The following is a 19309-nucleotide window of genomic DNA, read 5'->3' as shown; positions in this document are numbered from 1 at the left end:
AGGACACGGGGTCAGTGAGCACAGGGGGGTGATGGGTGAGTGGGACTGGGTGTGAGTTAGGACACGGGGCAGTGAGCACAGGGGGTGATGGGTGAGTGGGACTGGGTGTGAGTTAGGACACGGGGCAGTGAGCACAGGGGGTGATGGGTGAGTGGGACTGGGTGTGAGTTAGGACCCGGGGCAGTGAGCACAGGGGGTGATGGGTGAGTGGGACTGGGTGTGAGTTAGGACACGGGGCACAGGGGGTGATGGGTGAGTGGGACTGGGTGTGAGTTAGGACACGGGGTCAGTGAGCACATGGGGTGATGGGTGAGTGGGACTGGGTGTGAGTTAGGACACGGGGTCAGTGAGCACAGGGGGTGATGGGTGAGTGGGACTGGGTGTGAGTTAGGACACGGGGTCAGTGAGCACAGGGGGTGATGGGTGAGTGGGACTGGGTGTGAGTTAGGACACGGGGGCAGTGAGCACAGGGGGTGATGGGTGAGTGGGACTCGGTGTGAGTTAGGACACGGGGCAAGGGGGTGATGGGTGAGTGGGACTGGGTGTGAGTTAGGACACGGGGTCAGTGAGCACAGGGGGTGATGGGTGAGTGGGACTGGGTGCGAGTTAGGACACGGGGGCAGTGAGCACAGGGGGTGATGGGTGAGTGGGACTGGGTGTGAGTTAGGACACGGAAGAGTGAGCACAGGGGGTGATGGGTGATTGGGACTGGGTGCGAGTTAGGACACGGGGTCAGTGAGCACAGGGGGTGATGGGTGAGTGGGACTGGGTGCGAGTTAGGACACGGGGGCAGTGAGCACAGGGGGTGATGGGTGAGCGGGACTCGGTGTGAGTTAGGACACGGGGCACAGGGGGTGATGGGTGAGTGGGACTGGGTGTGAGTTAGGACACGGGGTCAGTGAGCACAGGGGGTGATGTCTGAGTGGGACTGGGTGTGAGTTAGGACACGGGGTCAGTGAGCACAGGGGGTGATGGGTGAGTGGGACTGGGTGTGAGTTAGGACACGGGTCAGTGAGCACAGGGGGTGATGGGTGAGTGGGACTGGGTGTGAGTTAGGACACGGGGTCAGTGAGCACAGGGGGTGATGGGTGAGTGGGACTGGGTGTGAGTTAGGACACGGGGCACAGGGGGTGATGGGTGAGTGGGACTGGGTGTGAGTTAGGACACGGGGTCAGTGAGCACAGGGGGTGATGGGTGAGTGGGACTGGGTGTGAGTTAGGACACGGGGCAGTGAGCACAGGGAGTGATGGGTGAGTGGGACTGGGTGTGAGTTAGGACACGGGGCAGTGAGCACAGTGGGTGATGGGTGAGCGGGACTGGGTGTGAGTTAGGACACGGGGCACAGGGGGTGATGGGTGAGTGGGACTGGGTGTGAGTTAGGACACGGGGCAGTGAGCACAGTGGGTGATGGGTGAGTGGGACTGGGTGTGAGTTAGGACACGGGTCAGTGAGCACAGGGGGTGATGGGTGAGTGGGACTGGGTGTGAGTTAGGACACGGGGTCAGTGAGCACAGGGGGTGATGGGTGAGTGGGACTGGGTGTGAGTTAGGACACGGGGTCAGTGAGCACAGGGGGTGATGGGTGAGTGGGACTGGGTGTGATTTAGGACACGGGGCACAGGGGGTGATGGGTGAGTGGGACTGGGTGTGAGTTAGGACACGGGGTCAGTGAGCACATGGGGTGATGGGTGAGTGGGACTGGGTGTGAGTTAGGACACGGGGTCAGTGAGCACAGGGGGGTGATGGGTGAGTGGGACTGGGTGTGAGTTAGGACACGGGGCAGTGAGCACAGGGGGTGATGGGTGAGTGGGACTGGGTGTGAGTTAGGACACGGGGCAGTGAGCACAGGGGGTGATGGGTGAGTGGGACTGTGTGCGAGTTAGGACACGGGGCAGTGAGCACAGGGGGTGATGGGTGAGTGGGACTGGGTGTGAGTTAGGACACGGGGCACAGAAGGTGATGGGTGACTGGGACTGGGTGTGAGTTAGGACACGGGGCAGTGAGCACAGGGGGTGATGGGTGAGTGGGACTGGGTGTGATTTAGGACACGGGGCAGTGAGCACAGGGGGTGATGGGTGAGTGGGACTGGGTGTGAGTTAGGACCCGGGGCAGTGAGCACAGGGGGTGATGGGTGAGTGGGACTGGGTGTGAGTTAGGACACGGGGCACAGGGGGTGATGGGTGAGTAGGACTGGGTGTGAGTTAGGACACGGGGTCAGTGAGCACATGGGGTGATGGGTGAGTGGGACTGGGTGTGAGTTAGGACACTGGGGCAGTGAGCACAGGGGGTGATGGGTGAGTGGGACTCGGTGTGAGTTAGGACACGGGGCACAGGGGGTGATGGGTGAGTGGGACTGGGTGTGAGTTAGGACACGGGGTCAGTGAGCACAGGGGGTGATGGGTGAGTGGGACTGGGTGCGAGTTAGGACACGGGGGCAGTGAGCACAGGGGGTGATGGGTGAGTGGGACTGGGTGTGAGTTAGGACACGGGTCAGTGAGCACAGGGGGTGATGGGTGAGTGGGACTGGGTGTGAGTTAGGACACGGAAGAGTGAGCACAGGGGGTGATGGGTGATTGGGACTGGGTGTGAGTTAGGACACGGGGTCAGTGAGCACAGGGGGTGATGGGTGAGTGGGACTGGGTGTGAGTTAGGACACGGGGTCAGTGAGCACAGGGGGTGATGGGTGAGTGGGACTGGGTGTGAGTTAGGACACGGGGTCAGTGAGCACAGGGGGTGATGGGTGAGTGGGACTGGGTGTGAGTTAGGACACGGGGCAGTGAGCACAGGGGGTGATGGGTGAGTGGGACTGGGTGTGAGTTAGGACACGGGGCAGTGAGCACAGGGGGTGATGGGTGAGCGGGACTGGGTGTGAGTTAGGACACGGGGCAGTGAGCACAGTGAGTGATGGGTGAGTGGGACTGGGTGTGAGTTGGGACACGGGGCACAGGGGGTGATGGGTGAGTGGGACTCGGTGTGAGTTAGGACACGAGGTCAGTGAGCACAGGGGGTGATGGGTGAGTGGGACTGGGTGTGAGTTAGGACACGGGGCAGTGAGCACAGTGAGTGATGGGTGAGTGGGACTGGGTGTGAGTTAGGACACGGGGCAGTGAGCACAGGGGGTGATGGGTGAGTGGGACTGGGTGTGAGTTAGGACACGGGGCAGTGAGCACAGTGAGTGATGGGTGAGTGGGACTGGGTGTGAGTTAGGACACGGGGCACAGGGGGTGATGGGTGAGTGGGACTCGGTGTGAGTTAGGACACGAGGTCAGTGAGCACAGGGGGTGATGGGTGAGTGGGACTGGGTGTGAGTTGGGACACGGGGCACAGGGGGTGATGGGTGAGTGGGACTCGGTGTGAGTTAGGACACGAGGTCAGTGAGCACAGGGTGTGATGGGTGAGTGGGACTGGGTGTGAGTTAGGACACGGGGCAGTGAGCACAGTGAGTGATGGGTGAGTGGGACTGGGTGTGAGTTAGGACACGGGGCACAGGGGGTGATGGGTGAGTGGGACTGGGTGTGAGTTAGGACACGGGGTCCGTGAGCACAGGGGGTGATGGGTGAGTGGGACTGGGTGTGAGTTAGGACACGGGGCAGTGAGCACAGGGGGTGATGGGTGAGTGGGACTGGGTGTGAGTTAGGACACGGGGCAGTGAGCACAGGGGGTGATGGGTGAGTGGGACTGTGGTGTGAGTTAGGACACGGGGTCAGTGAGCACAGGGGGTGATGGGTGAGCGGGACTGGGTGTGAGTTAGGACACGGGGCACAGGGGGTGATGTGTGAGTGGGACTGGGTGTGAGTTAGGACACGGGACAGTGAGCACAGGGGGTGATGGGTGAGTGGGACTGGGTGTGAGTTAGGACACGGGGTCAGTGAGCACAGGGGGTGATGGGTGAGCGGGACTGGGTGTAAGTTAGGACACGGGGTCAGTGAGCACAGGGGGTGATGGGTGAGTGGGACTGGGTGTGAGTTAGGACACGGGGTCAGTGAGCACAGGGGGTGATGGGTGAGTGGGACTGGGTGTGAGTTAGGACACGGGGCACAGGGGGTGATGGGTGAGTGGGACTGGGTGTGAGTTAGGACACGGGGCACAGGGGGTGATGGGTGAGCGGGACTGGGTGTGAGTTAGGACACGGGGCACAGTGGGTGATGGGTGAGTGGGACTGGGTGTGAGTTGGGACACGGGACACAGGGGGTGATGGGTGAGTGGGACTGGGTGTGAGTTAGGACACGGGGTGAACAGCCGAGTTTCGGATCACCTCGAGTTTACGTCGGGTAGAACGTGGGAGGCCGGCCAGGAGCGCAGTGCTTTGGAACAGTCGAGTGTGGAGGGGAGAGAGGCAGGGGTGAGGGTTTCAGCAGTAGATGAGCTGAGGGAGGGAGCCGGAGATGGGCGATGTTACGGAGGGTGGTGATAAGCGAGTTGAGTCATACTGCGCTGTGCGGTGCTGTGATGGAATGAATGTTGCCCCGTTGAAGTATGTTTTGTGTCCAGCCAAACAGTGTCCAGTCGAGATCTTGGAGCACAATGTCTTGCAGCCAAAGAACTCGGATTACGACTACAAGGATTCGGTTCGAGTGCGTTGCGAAAGTGGATATGAACTGTATGTAAGTTCTTCTCATGTGAACCTCTTCGGGGAACGATCTCGAACTCTGAGGGCCAACTCAATTTCGGGCAATGCTGACAAACCATCGCTCTTTCACCTGATAGGTCCAAGTCAGCATGGATTTGTGAAAGGGAAATCACGCTCCACAAATCTGCTGGAATTTTTTGAGGATGTTTCCAGTAGAGTGGATAAGGGAGAACCAGTTGATGTGGTATATTTGGACTTTCAGAAGGCTTTCGACAAGGTCCCACACAAGAGATTAATGTGTAAAGTTAAAGCACATGGGATTGGGGGTAGTGTGCTGACGTGGATTGAGAACTGGTTGTCAGACAGGAAGCAAAGAGTAGGAGTAAATGGGGACTTTTCAGAATGGCAGTCAGTGACTAGTGGGGTACCGCAAGGTTCTGTGCTGGGGCCCCAGCTGTTTACACTGTACATTAATGATTTAGACGAGGGGATTAAATGTAGTATCTCCAAATTTGGGGATGACACTAAGTTGGGTGGCAGTGTGAGCTGCGAGGAGGATGCTATGAGGCTGCAGAGTGACTTGGATAGGTTAGGTGAGTGGGCAAATGCATGGCAGATGAAGTATAATGTGGATAAATGTGAGGTTATCCACTTTGGTGGTAAAAACAGAGAGACAGACTATTATCTGAATGGTGACAGATTAGGAAAAGGGGAGGTGCAACGAGACCTGGGTGTCATGGTACATCAGTCATTGAAGGTTGGCATGCAGGTACAGCAGGCGGTGAAGAAAGCAAATTACATGTTGGCCTTCATAGCGAGGGGATTTGAGTACAGGGGCAGGGAGGTGTTGCTACAGTTGTACAGGGCATTGGTGAGGCCACACCTGGAGTATTGTGTACAGTTTTGGTCTCCTAACCTGAGGAAGGACATTCTTGCTATTGAGGGAGTGCAGCGAAGGTTCACCAGACTGATTCCCGGGATGGCAGGACTGACATATGAGGAGAGACTGGATCGACTGGGCCTGTATTCACTGGAGTTTAGAAGGATGAGAGGGGATCTCATAGAAACGTTTGAAATTCTGACGGGACGGGACAGGTTAGATGCAGGAAGAATGTTCCCGATGTTGGGGAAGTCCAGAACCAGGGGTCACAGTCTAAGGATAAGGGGTAAGTCATTTAGGACCGAGATGAGGAGAAACTTCTTCACTCAGAGAGTGGTGAACCTGTGGAATTCTCTACCACAGAAAGTTGTTGGGACCAGTTCATTGGATATATTCCAGAGGGAGTTAGATGTGGCCCTTACGGCTAAAGGGATCAAGGGGTATGGAGAGAAAGCAGGAAAGGGGTACTGAGGGAATGATCAGCCATGATCTTATTGAATGGTGGTGCAGGCTCGAAGGGCCGAATGGCCGACTCCTGAACCTATTGTCTGTGTTTCTATGTTACACAATCTTTCATCAGAAGACAGCCCTCTCGTCCCAGCAATCAATCTGCTGAACCTCCGGTGAATCTCCAAAGCAAGTATAGAACTGAAGAACATAAGAATTAGGAACAGGAGGAGGCCATCTAGCCCCTCGAGCCTGCCCCGCCATTCAACAAGACCATGGCTGATCTGGTCGTGGACTCAGCTCCACTTACCCGCCCGCTCCCCGTGACCCTTAATTCCCTTATTGGTTAAACATCTATCTATCTGTGACTTGAATACATCCAATGAGCTAGCCTCAACTGCTACCTTGGGCAGAGAATTCCACAGATTCACAACCCTCTGGGAGAAGAAATTCCTTCTCAACTCGGTTTTAAATTGGCTCCCCCGTATTTTGAGGCTGTGCCCTCTAGTTCTAGTCTCCCCGACCAGTGGAAACAACCTCTCTGCCTCTATCTTGTCTATCCCTTTCATTATTGTAAATGTTTCTATAAGATCACCTCTCATCCTTCTGAACTCCAACGAGTAAAGACCCAGTCTACTCAATCTATCATCATAAGGTAACCCCCTCATCTCCGGAATCAGCCTAGTGAATCGTCTCTGTACCCCTCCAAAGCCAGTATATCCTTCCTTAAGTAAGGTGACCAAAACTGCACGCAGTACTCCAGGTGCGGCCTCACCAATACCCTGTACAACTGCCGCAAGTCTCTCTTACACCGAGACTGCAACCCTCTTTACGAGAAAGCACAACAGAGCATTTTGCCTTCCTCATTGCCTGCTAACTCTCAGAGTTCAGACTGCACAGTACGAGATACTCAAGCAATTAACAGCTTCTCATCGTCAGAACATTTCTGTTTTTCTCTTCAGCCTACGAAAATTCATGAGCTCACCTTTTCCCCACATTATTCTCCACCTGCGACCTTATTGTTGCGTCTGTGTCAGTCAAGCCTCACTGGGTGGTACACTGGCCTCTGAGTCAGGAAACTGTGGGTTTCAGTCCCACCCCAGGGACTCGATCACAAAAATAGCCAGGCCGACACTCCCAGTGCAGTACCGAGGGAGTGCCGCACTGTCGGAGGGGCAGTACTGAGGGAGTGCCGCACTGTCGGAGGGGCAGTACTGAGGGAGCGCCGCACTGTCGGAGGGGCAGTACTGAGGGAGCGCCGCACTGTCGGAGGGGCAGTACTGAGGGAGCTCCGCACTGTCGGAGGGGCAGTACTGAGGGAGTGCCGCACTGTCGGAGGGGCAGTACGGAGGGAGTGCCGCACTGTCGGAGGTGCCGTCTTTCGGATGAGACATTAAACCGAGGCTCCGTCTCTTCGGTGGATGTCAAAGATCCCGGGGCCACACCTTTGAAGGGCAGTGGGGGAATTCTCCCCGGTGTCCTGGGGCCAATATTTATCCCTCGATCAACATCACAAAAAACATTATCCGGGGTCATTCTCACATCGCTGTTTGTGGGAGCTTGCTGTGCGCAAATTGGCCGCCCCGTTTCCCACAATACAACAGCGACCGCACTCCCCAAAAGTAATTCGTTGGCTGCCAAACGCTCTGAGACGTGCGGTGGTCATGCAAGGGGCTATACAAACGCAAGTCTTTGCAGTCACTTAACCTGCCTTCCGCGCTGCCTTTGACAATTCTTTGGTTTTGAACCGTTTTCCTCAACTCTTCTGCCCGCAGGACAACGTTCGGAATCAGTACATCGATTCAGCCATGGTGCATTGTCAGAAGGATGGAACTTGGAATAGCTCCTGGTATTCCTGCAGGCGTAAGTGAGACAGAGAAACAGAGAAATTTGCAGGGCTGAAGGGAGCCATGGAATCTCCTGGGAGAGGCAAAAAAACCAGATAGAAACCCGGGCCAATTGAGGGAGAGAAAAAAAATCTGGGCAAGCGCGTGGCAGATGCAGTATAATGTGGATAAGTGTGAGGTTATCCACATTGGTGGCAAAAACAGGAAGGTAGATTATTATCTGAATGGTGACAGATTAGGAAAAGGGGAGGTGCAACGAGACCTGGGTGTCATGGTACATCAGTCATTGAAGGTTGGCATGCAGGTACAGCAGGCGGTGAAGAAGGCAAATGGTATGTTGGCCTTCATAGCGAGGGGATTTGAGTATAGGAGCAGGGAGGTCTTACTGCAGTTATACAGGGCCTTGGTGAGGCCACACCTGGAGTATTGTGTTCTGTTTTGGTCTCCTAATCTGAGGAAGGACATTCTTGCTATTGAGGGAGTGCAGCGAAGGTTCACCAGACTGATTCCCGGGATGGCAGGACTGACATATGAGGAGAGACTGGATCGACTGGGCCTGTATTCACTGGAGTTTAGAAGGATGAGAGGGGACCTCATAGAAACATATAAAATTCTGACGGGACTGGACAGGTTCGATGCGGGAAGAATGTTCCCGATGTTGGGGAAGTCCAGAACCAGGGACACAGTCTAAGGATAAGGGGTAGGCCATTTAGGACCGAGATGAGGAGAAACTTCTTCACCCAGAGAGTGGTGAACCTGTGGAATTCCCTGCCGCAGAGAGTTGTTGGGACCAGTTCATTGGATATATTCCAGAGGGAGTTAGATGTGGCCCTTACGGCTAAAGGGATCACGGGGTATGGAGAGAAAGCAGGAAAGGGGTACTGAGGGAATGATCAGCCATGATCTTATTGAATGGTGGTGCAGGCTCGAAGGGCCGAATGGCCCACTCCTGCACCTATTGTCTATGTTTCTATGTTTCTATCCACACTAGTCCAGGAGATCACCCTGGCCGTATTCGATTCCCTGCAGCACTGAACCATCGTATCTGCACCGGCCAACATGAGGCCATCCAGTCTGATCCCAAATTACCAGCTCTCGGTCCGTAACCCTGCAGGTTACGTCACTGCTAGGGTCTGTCCAACCATCTCTGAAATGTGCTGAGGGTTTCTGTGTCCACCACAACTATCCCCTTGTCGTGCGGTTGGTTGGCGATGAATTGGTCACATTTGAGATCATCAGCCTTCGTTGCCCATCCATATCGGCCCTCGAGAACGTGGGGCTGAGCTGCCTTCTTGAATCGCTGCAGTCCGTGTGGTAAAGGTGCTCGCACAGTGCTAACCTGGCCACATAATATATTAGCGTGGATGGAGGATTGGGCTAACTGACAGAAAACAGAGTGTCGGGATAAATGGGTCATTGTCCGGTGGGCAACCAGTAACTAGTGGGGTGCCGCAGGGATCAGTGCTGGGACCCCAGCTATTTACAATCTATATTAACCACTTGGAAGAAGGGACTGAGTGTAACGTAGACAAGTTTACTGACGATACAAAGATGGGAGGAAAAGCAATGTGTGAGGAGGACACAAAAAATCTGCAAAAGGACACAGACAGGCTCAGTGAGTGGGCAAAAATTTGTCCGATGGAGTATAATGTTGGAAGTGTGAGGTCATGCACTTTGGCAGAAAAAAATCAAAGAGCAAGTTATTATTTAAATGGAGAAAGATTGCAAAGTACGGCAGTACAGCGGGACCTGGGGGTTACTTGTACATGAAACACAAAAGGTTAGTATGCAGGTACAGCAAGTGATCAGGAAGGGCCAATGGTATCTTGGCCTTTATTGCAAAGGGGATGGAGTATAAAAGCAGGGAAGTCTTGCTCCAGTTACACAGGGTATTGGTGAGGCCACACCTGGAGTACTGCGTGCACAGTTCTGGTCTCTGTATTTACGAAAGGATATATTTGCTTTGGAGGCAGTTCAGAGAAGGTTCACTCGGTTGATTCCGGAGATGAGGGGGTTGACTTATGAGGAAAGGTTGAGGAGGTTGGGCCTCTACTCATTGGAATTCAGAGAATGAGAGGTGATCTTATGGAAACGTATCAGATTATGAGGGGGCTCGACAAGGTGGATGCAGAGAGGATGTTCCCACTGATGGGGGAGACTAGAACTAGGGGGCATGGTCTTAGAATAAGGGGCCGCCCATTTAAAACTGAGATGAGGAGGAATTCCTTCTCTCAGAGGGTTGTAAATCTGTGGAACTCGCTGCCTCAGAGAGCTGTGGAAGCCGGGACATTGAATATATTTAAGACAGAGATAGACAGTTCCTGAACCGATAAGGGGATAAGAGGGCGGGCAGGGAAGTGGAGCTGTGTCCATGATGGGATCAGCCATGATGGTATTAAATGGCGGAGCAGGCTCGAGGGGCCGAATGGCCCACTCCTGCTCCTGTTTCTGATGTTCTGACGAAAGTGGCATCTCATGGCGTTCTCACGTTCCCACTCCACTCTCTCCCTTTCACAGCTGTGGACTGTGGGAATCCCATGGCGCTCAGGAACGGAAAGCGAAACGTTACCTCGACGGTTTACCAGTTCCTCAACACGTACAGCTGTGACGAACCGTACTACAAGCTGGAAGGAAACGGTGAGCTACCCACTGGTTACGAGAGTGGGAATAAACGGGTCATTTTTAGGGGCGGCGACAAGTGGGAGTACCACAGGGATCAGTGCTGGGGCCCCAGCTATTCACAATGTATATTCACAATGCAAAAACAGAGAGACAGACTATTATCTGAATGGTGACAGATTAGGAAAAGGGAAGGTGCAAAGAGACCTGGGTGTCATGGTACATCAGTCATTGAAGGTTGGCATGCAGGTACAGCAGGCGGTTAAGAAAGCAAATGGCATGTTGGCCTTCATAGCGAAGGGATTTGAGTACAGGGGCAGGGAGGTGTTGCTACAATTGTACAGGGCCTTGGTGAGGCCACACCTGGAGTATTGTGTACAGTTTTGGTCTCCTAACTTGAGGAAGGACATTCTTGCTATTGAGGGAGTGCAGCGAAGGTTCACCAGACTGATTCCCGGGATGGTGGGACTGACCTATCAAGAAAGACTGGATCAACTGGGCTTGTATTCACTGGAGTTCAGAAGAATGAGAGGGGATCTCATAGAAACGTTTAAAATTCTGACGGGTTTGGACAGGTTGGATGCAGGAAGAATGTTCCCAATGTTGGGGAAGTCCAGAACCAGGGGTCACACAGTCTAAGGATAAGGGGTAAGCCATTTAGGACCGAGATGAGGAGAAACTTCTTCACCCAGAGAGTGGTGAACCTGTGGAATTCTCTACCACAGAAAGTTGTTGAGGCCAATTCACTAAATATTTTCAAAAAGGAGTTAGATGAAGTCCTTACTACTCGGGGGATCAAGGGGTATGGTGAGAAAGCAGGAAGGGGGTACTGAAGTTGCATGTTCAGCCATGAACTCATTGAATGGCGGTGCAGGCTCGAAGGGCCGAATGGCCTACTCCTGAACCTATTGTCAGTGTTTCTATGTTTCTCGAACTGATTTGGATGAGGGAACCCAGTGTAATATTTCCAAGTTTGCCGACGACACAAAACGAGGCGAGATTGTGAGCTGTGAGGAGGATGCAGAGACACTGCGAGGCGATTGAGATCGGCTGAGTGAGTGGGCAAACACATGGCCAATGCAGTTTAGCGTGGGTAACTGTGAAGTGATCCACTTTGGCAGGAAAAACACAAGGACAAAGTGTTCTTGAAAGGGCGACGGCTCGGGAAGTGTGGAGGTACAGAGGGACCTGGGTGGCCTTGTATACCAGTCATCGAAAACAAACCTGGTGCAGCAGACAGTTATGGAAGGCCAATGGTATGTTGGCCTTCATTGCGAGAGACTTTGTGTACAGGAGCAAGGAGGTCTTACTCCAGTTACACAGGGCCTTGGTGAGACCACACCTGGAGTATTGTGAGCAGTTCTGGTCTCCTTACCTAAGGAAGGATACACTTGCCACAGAGGGAGTGCAGCGAAGGTTCATCAGACTGATTCCTGGGAGGGCAGGACTGTGGTACGAGGAGAGATTGGGTGGACTGGGCCTGTATTCACTGGAGTTTAGAACAATGAGAGGGGATCTCATTGAAAGGTATAACATTCTGACGGGGTTTGGATAGACTGGATGTGGGGAGGGTGTTTCCCGGGGCTGGGAAGTCTAGAACAAGGGCTCACAGTCTCAGGATACGGGGGTAGGATATTTAGGAGTGAGATGAGCAGAAATGTCTTCACTCAGAGGGAGGTGAACCTGTGGAATTCTCCACCACAGAAGGCTGTGGGGGCCAAGTCACTGAATATATTTAAGAGGGAGATAGATAGGTTTCTAGACACAAAAGGCATCAAGGGGTCTGGGGAGAAAGCGGGAATATGGTGTTGAGGTCCAGGGTCAGCCCATGATCATATCGAATGGCGGTGCAGGCTCGAGGGGCCGAATGGCCGACTCCTGCACCTATTTTCTATGTTTCGATGATCTCTCGAACTGATAACTCTCTCCCTCCATGCATTTTGTCCCCACCAGCAATCTTCGAATGCGCGGCAACAGCTGATTGGGTTGCTGTTGGGACCAGCGATGGAACCTTACCGAATTGCAAGCCAGGTAAATGTTTGCCACGGGCCTGATAAGCTATTGACAATCTATATTAACCACTTGGAAGAAGGGACTGAGTGTAACGTAGACAAGTTTACTGACGATACAAAGATGGGGGGAAAAGCAATGTGTGAGGAGGTCACAAAACACCTGCAAAAGGACACAGACAGGCTCAGTGAGTGGGACAAATTTGTTAGATGGAGTATAATGTGGGAAAGTGTGAGGTCATGCACTTTGGCAGAAAAAAAACCAAAGAGCAAGTTATTATTTAAATGGAGAAAAATTACAAAGTGCCGCAGTACAGCGGGACCTGGGGGTTACTTGTACATGAAACACAAAAGGTTAGTCTGCAGGTACAGCAAGTGATCAGGAAGGGCCAATGGTATCTGGGCCTTTATTGCAAAGGGGATGGAGTATAAAAGCAGGGAAGTCTTGCTCCAGTTATACAGGGTACTGGTGAGGCCACACCTGGAGTACTGCGTGCAGTTTTGGTCTCCGTATTTACGAAAGGATATACTTACTTTGGAGGCAGTCCAGAGAAGGTTCACTCGGTTGATTCCGGGGATGAGGGGGGTTTGACTTATGAGGAAAGGTTGAGGAGGTTGGGCCTCTACTCATTGGAGTTCAGAAGAATGAGAGGTGACCTTATCGAAAGGTATCAGATTATGAGGGGGGCTCGACAAGGTGGATACAGAGAGGATGTTCCCACTGATGAGGGAGACTAGAACTAGGGGGCATGGTCTTAGAATAAGGGGCCGCCCATTTAAAACTGAGATGAGGAGGAATTCCTTCTCTCAGAGGGTTGTAAATCTGTGGAACTCGCTGCCTCAGAGAGCTGTGGGAGCCGGGACATTGAATATATTTAAGGCAGAGATAGACAGTTCCTGAACCGATAAGGGGATAAGGGGGCGGGCAGGGAAGTGGAGCTGTGTCCATGATCGGATCAGCCATGATGGTATTAAATGGCGGAGCAGGCTCGAGGGGCCGAATGGCCGACTCCTGCTCCTATTTCTTACGATAAGCAGAATCGCGTAGAATCGTAGCTACGATAGGGGACGGAATGTTCCGGGGGGGTGGGGGAATGGAACCTACGAAGGTACCTGCCGGCCCCGGGGGGGAATCGGGGAACGTGGTCGGAGGCCGAGATTTGCCGCGGAACCCACGGGGAGATCACGTGGGGCCAGGTCCACCAATCACTACGCAGCCTTCTCACTGATAAAAGCGGGTGCTTGGTGGTCGGTTTCGAGGGGGGTTTGAGGGAGGAGGGGGTTCTTTACGCAGAGGGTTGTGGGGGATCTGGAACTCGCTGCCTGGAAGAGTGGTGGATTCAGAAACCCTCGGCACTTTTACGAGATGGTTGGACGGACACTTGAAGTGCAGTGACCTGCAGGGTTACGGACCTCGAGCTGGTCATTGGGGTCAGACTGGGTGACCTTTCGTTGGACGGAGCAGATATAACGGTAAGTACAGCAGGGAATCGAATACGGCCAGGGGGTGACCTCCTGGACCAGTGTTGATCGCCTGGATGGGTCGGAGAGGAATTTTCCCAGATTTCTTTCTCTCCCCAAATGGGCCTGGGTTTCTATCTGGTTTTTGCCTCTCCCAGGAGATCCCGTGACTCCGGTTGGGGTGGAGTGTAGAATGTTTCAGTGTGAGGGGTGTCACAGTTGAGTGTGGGGCGGACTGGTTGGGCCGGGTGCTCTTTGCCTTTCCGTCATTGTTCATGGGTTTATGTGTAACCTTCAGGGCTTCTGACCCAGGGCCCTGCGGCTCTTTGTCGGCCGGTGCAGGACACGATGGGCCGGAATGGCCTCCTTCTGTGCTGTAAACTTCTCTGTCTGTACGGGTTCCTGTTACTATAAGAACATAACATAAGAACATGAGAATTAGGAACAGGAGGAGGCCATCTAGCCCCTCGAGTCTGCTCCGCCATTCAACAAGATCATGGCTGATCTGGCCGTGGACTCAGCTCCACTTACCCGCCCGCTCCCCATAACCCTTAATTCCCTTATTGGTTAAACATCTATCTATCCGTGACTTGAATACATTCAATGAGCTAGCCTCAACTGCTTCCTTGGGCAGAGAATTCCACAGATTCACAACCCTCTGGGAGAAGAAATTCCTTCTCAACTGGGTTTTAAATTGGCTCCCCTGTATTTTGAGGCTGTGTCCCCTAGTTCTAGTCTCCCCGACCAGTGGAAACAACCTCTCTGCCTCTATCTTGTCTATCCCTTTCATTATTTTAAATGTTTCGATAAGATCACCCCTCATCCTTCTGAACTCCAACGAGTAAAGACCCAGTCTACTCAATCTATCATCATAAGGTAACCCCCTCATCTCAGGAATCAGCCTAGTGAATCGTCTCTGTACCCCCTCCAAAGCTAGTATATCCTTCCTTAAGTAAGGTGACCAAAACTGCACGCAGTACTCCAGGTGCGGCCTCACCAATACCCTGTACAGTTGCAGCAGGACCTCCCTGCTTTTGTACTCCATCCCTCTCGCAATGAAGGCCAACATCCCATTCGCCTTCCTGATCACCTGCTGCACCTGCAAACTAACTTTTTGGGATTCATGCACAAGGACCCCCAGGTCCCTCTGCACCGCAGCATGTTGTAATTTCTCCCCATTCAAATAATATTCCCTTTTACTGTTTTTTCCCCCAAGGTGGATGACCTCACACTTTCCGACATTGTATTCCATCTGCCAAACCTTAGCCCATTCGCTTAACCTATCCAAATCTCTTTGCAGCCTCTCTGTGTCCTCTACACAACCCGCTTTCCCACTAATCTTTGTGTCATCTGCAAATTTTGTTACACTACACTCTGTCCCCTCTTCCAGGTCATCTATGTATATTGTAAACAGTTGTGGTCCCAGCACCGATCTCTGTGGCACACCACTAACCACAGATTTCCAACCCGAAAAGGACCCATTTATCCCGACTCTCTGCTTTCTGTTCGCCAGCCAATTCTCTATCCATGCTAATACATTTCCTCTGACTCCGCGTACCTTTATCTTTTGTGTGGCACCTTATCGAATGCCTTTTGGAAATCTAAATACACCACATCCATCGGTACACCTCTATCCACCATGCCCGTTATATCCTCAAAGAATTCCAGTAAGTTAGTTAAACAATGAGTCTATCAATGAGAATAACCCCCAAAAACACCCAAACGCAGCGTAATCAATAAATAAATGACCTCACCGATTTAAAATTAGTCGACATGCTTAAGAAAACTATTTTTTTGGGGGGGGGTGGGTGAGTTTTTTTACCGTGTTTTAATCAGGTTATAAACGTCGTTATCACACGCAGTCCCTCGGAATCGAGGGAAGACTTGCTCCCACTCTAAAAGCGATTCCTCGGGTGGCTGAACGGTCCAATACGAGAGACACAGACACTGTCTCAGGTGGGGCAGATATATGTTGAGGGAAGGGGAGGGTGGGACAGATAGACGTTGAGGGAAGGGGAGGGTGGGACAGATAGACGTTGAGGGAAGGGGAGGGTGGGACAGATAAACATTGAGGGAAGGGGAGGGAATAGAGCCCTCTGTGGCTCGGTGACAATTTTTTGTCCAAAGGCATTCCTGTGAAGAACCTTGGGATGTTTCACAACGATAAGGGCGCAAAAAAATACAAATTTTTGTTGTTGTTAAGTAAACATGGGCTGAGGTCAATCAGAGATTAAGTGCTGTTCAGTAAACACTGGCGCGGGTAAAGCAGAGATTAATTGCTGTTAAGTAAACATGGGCTGAGGTCAATTGGTGTTTAATTGCTGTTCAGTAAACATGGGCTGAGGTCAATTGGTGTTTAATTGCTGTTCAGTAAACACGGGCGCAGGTCAATCAGAGTTACATAGAAACATCGAAAATAGGTGCAGGAGTAGGCCATTCGGCCCTTCGAGCCTGCACCGCCATTCAATGAGTTCATGGCAGAACTTGCAACTTCAGTACCCCATTCCTGCTTTCTCGCCATACCCCCTGATCCCTTCAGCCGTAAGGGCCACATCTAACTCCCTTTTGAATATATTTAGTGAATTGGCCTCAACAACTTTCTGTGGTAGAGAATTCCACAGGTTCACCACTCTCTGGGTGAAGAAGTTTCTCCTCATCTCGGTCCTAAATGGCTTACCCCTTATCCTTAGACTGTGACCCCTGGTTCTGGACTTCCCCACATCGGGAACATTCTTCCTGCATCTAACCTGTCTAACTTTTCTATGAGATCCCCTCTCATTCTTCTGAACTCCAGTGAATACAAGCCCAGTTGATCCAGTCTTTCTTGATATGTCAGTCCTGCCATCCCAGGAATCAGTCTGGTGAACCTTCGCTGCACTCCCTCAATAGCAAGAATGTCCTTCCTCAAGTTAGGAGACCAAAACTGTCCACAATACTCCAGGTGTGGCCTCACCAAGGCCCTGTACAACTGTAGTAACACCTCCCTGCCCCTGTACTCAAATTGCTGTTCAGTAAATTCTGCCGCAGGTCAATCAGAGTTGAATTGCTGTTAAGCAAACAAGGGCTGCGGTCAATCAGAGTTTAATTGCTGTTACACAAACATGCGTGTAGGTCAATTAGAGTTTAATTGCTGTTACACAAACACGGGTGCAGGTCAATCAGAGTTTAATTGCTGTTAATTAAACACGGGGGCAGGTCAATTAGAGTTGAATTGACCCGCGGAACGGCTGGCTAGTTTGGCGACGCCGTATTGATCAGCCGCTCACCAGCCGTTGTGTTTTTTTTGTTAACCACCTAACATTCCCGTGGGGGATGCTAGGGGATGTTGCGGGCGCTGTGCAAATACGAAGTTGTTGTTGACTTTTCCGCCTTTTCCGCAGTGTGCGGGCGCGCGGCCATCTCCGACGACACGGGGCGTGTCTTCGGCGGCAAGCCGGCGCGGCTGGGGTACTTTCCCTGGCAGGTGCGGCTGCGTACGTACGACGGGAAGGTGGGCGGAGGGGCGCTGGTGTCCGACGGCTGGATCCTGACGGCGGCCCACCTCTTCGACGGCTCGCGGCAAACCACGGTTCACGGCGGCATCGTCAACTTGCAGGGCCTGTCGCCGGAGAAGGCCTTGCCCGTGGAGGACGCCTTCCTGCACCCGAACTACAGGCCACAGGCCGACGGCAGCGAGCCCAACTTCGAGCACGATGTGGCGTTGGTCAAGTTGCGGGCGAGGGCCAAGCTGGGCGCCAACCTGTCTCCTGTCTGCCTGCCCGCCGCCGGTGAAACCAGCCCGCTGCGGGCGGGGAGACTGGGCTACATCACCGGGTGGGGCAAGACAGAGGTGCGCGACCGGCCCATCTTCCTGCAGTACGCCGAGGTGCCCGTGGTGGGCATGGACAAGTGCAGAGGCCTGGACTACCGGGGAAAGAGGCCAAGGTTCACGGACAACATGGTCTGCGCCGGTCAGCCAGGCACCGACTCCTGCCAGGGCGACAGCGGGGGGCCCTTCGTCTTGCGGGACCTCCGCCACCCCAGCCGCCACGTGGTGAGGGGCATCGTGTCCTTCGGGCCCCAGCAGTGCGGCAGCTACGGGGTGTACACCCACGTGGGCCGGTACCTGGCCTGGATTGTGAAGACCATGCGGGAACACGGGAGCTGGGAGGACGAGGAGACACGCGCGTAACGGCGGCTCAATCCATGGCGGTGTTGTTCCTCCTGCAATAAAATGTCATTCCGTGGGCCTTGCAGTTGTCCCGTTCCTCGTCGCCAAATGTGATATGTTCTCTGCGACATCACAGACACACACACACACACACACTTACAACATGGCTCTGGACACAGGAACTTGTCAGGTGACCTAGTCGCCCGATGCCTTTATTGGACAAACAATTAGCAGTCGCTGCTAAGTAACCATGGGCACAGGTCAATCAGAGGTTAATTGCTGTTGAGCCAACACGGGCTTCGGTCAAATAGTGTTTAATTGCTGTTAAGTAAACTCGGGCTCAGGTGAACTAGAGTTTAATTGTTAAGTAAACACGGGCGCAGGTCAATCAGAGTTTAATTGCTGTCACGCAAACAGGGGCGCAGGCCAATCAGAGTTTAATTGCTGTCACGCAAACACGGGCGCAGGTCAATCAGAGTTTAATTGCTGTCACGCAAACACGGGCGCAGGTCAATCGAAGTTTAATTGCTGTCACGCAAACAGGGGCGCAGGCCAATCAGAGTTTAATTGCTGTCACGCAAACACGGGCGCAGGTCAATCAGAGTTTAATTGCTGTCACGCAAACAGGGGCTTAGGTCAATCAGAGTTTCATTGCTGTCACGCAAACACGGGCGCAGGTCAATCAGAGTTTAATTGCTGTCACGCAAACACGGGCGCAGGTCAATCAGAGTTTAATAGCTGTCACGCAAACGGACGCAGGTCAATCAGAGTTTAATTGCTGTTAAGTAAACACGGGCTTCGGTCAATCAGAGTTTAATTGCTGTTAAGCAAACACGGGTGCAGGTCCAGATGAGAGAGATGAGGTCATGCATCCACGCCCAACAGCGCCTCTCCGCCATATTTTAAAGCCTCAGCAGGGATTTTGTCCGTACCTATAGTCTTGTTATTCCTTGACACTGTCAGCTGCGAGGGTCGAAGGAACGACCTCCTCTGTTTCGGATACCCCCCAACAGTTTGTCAACATCCTTCGCTTGCTCCACGACGACAAGCAGGGCGTGGTCCTTACCGACGGATCCATCACGGACCCAATCCACGTCCGGACCGGGGTCAAACAGGGCCGCGTCATCGCTCCCAACCCTCTTCTCAATCTTCCCTCGCAGCCGTGCTCCACCTCACAGCCGACAAGCTCCCCGCTGGAGCGGAACTAAACCACAGAACCGGTGGGTTTGCTGTTTAACTTGCGAGTGCAGGTCCATCCGAGTTTAATTGCTGTCACGCAAACACAGGCGCAGGTCCATCCGAGTTTAATTGCTGTCACGCAAACACG

General features: G+C 53.0%; 1 protein-coding gene across 1 annotated transcript in view; it reads left to right on the top strand.

The window, feature by feature from the left end:
* LOC139243546 (complement C1s subcomponent-like) overlaps positions 1-18018 on the top strand; it is a 29017-nt gene extending 10999 nt beyond the window's left edge. Inside the window, exons 3-7 of the mRNA XM_070870787.1 lie at positions 4491-4603; positions 7672-7759; positions 10261-10380; positions 12316-12393; positions 17213-18018. Coding sequence (XP_070726888.1) covers positions 4491-4603; positions 7672-7759; positions 10261-10380; positions 12316-12393; positions 17213-18003 — 1190 coding nt within the window. The 3' untranslated portion in view covers positions 18004-18018. The remainder of the gene's footprint in view (positions 1-4490; positions 4604-7671; positions 7760-10260; positions 10381-12315; positions 12394-17212) is intronic.
* Positions 18019-19309: the final 1291 nt, after the last annotated feature.

Source organism: Pristiophorus japonicus, unplaced genomic scaffold (assembly GCF_044704955.1).
Source record: "Pristiophorus japonicus isolate sPriJap1 unplaced genomic scaffold, sPriJap1.hap1 HAP1_SCAFFOLD_1727, whole genome shotgun sequence".
NCBI lineage: Eukaryota > Metazoa > Chordata > Chondrichthyes > Pristiophoridae > Pristiophorus > Pristiophorus japonicus.
This window is presented reverse-complemented; position numbering and strand designations above follow the sequence as displayed.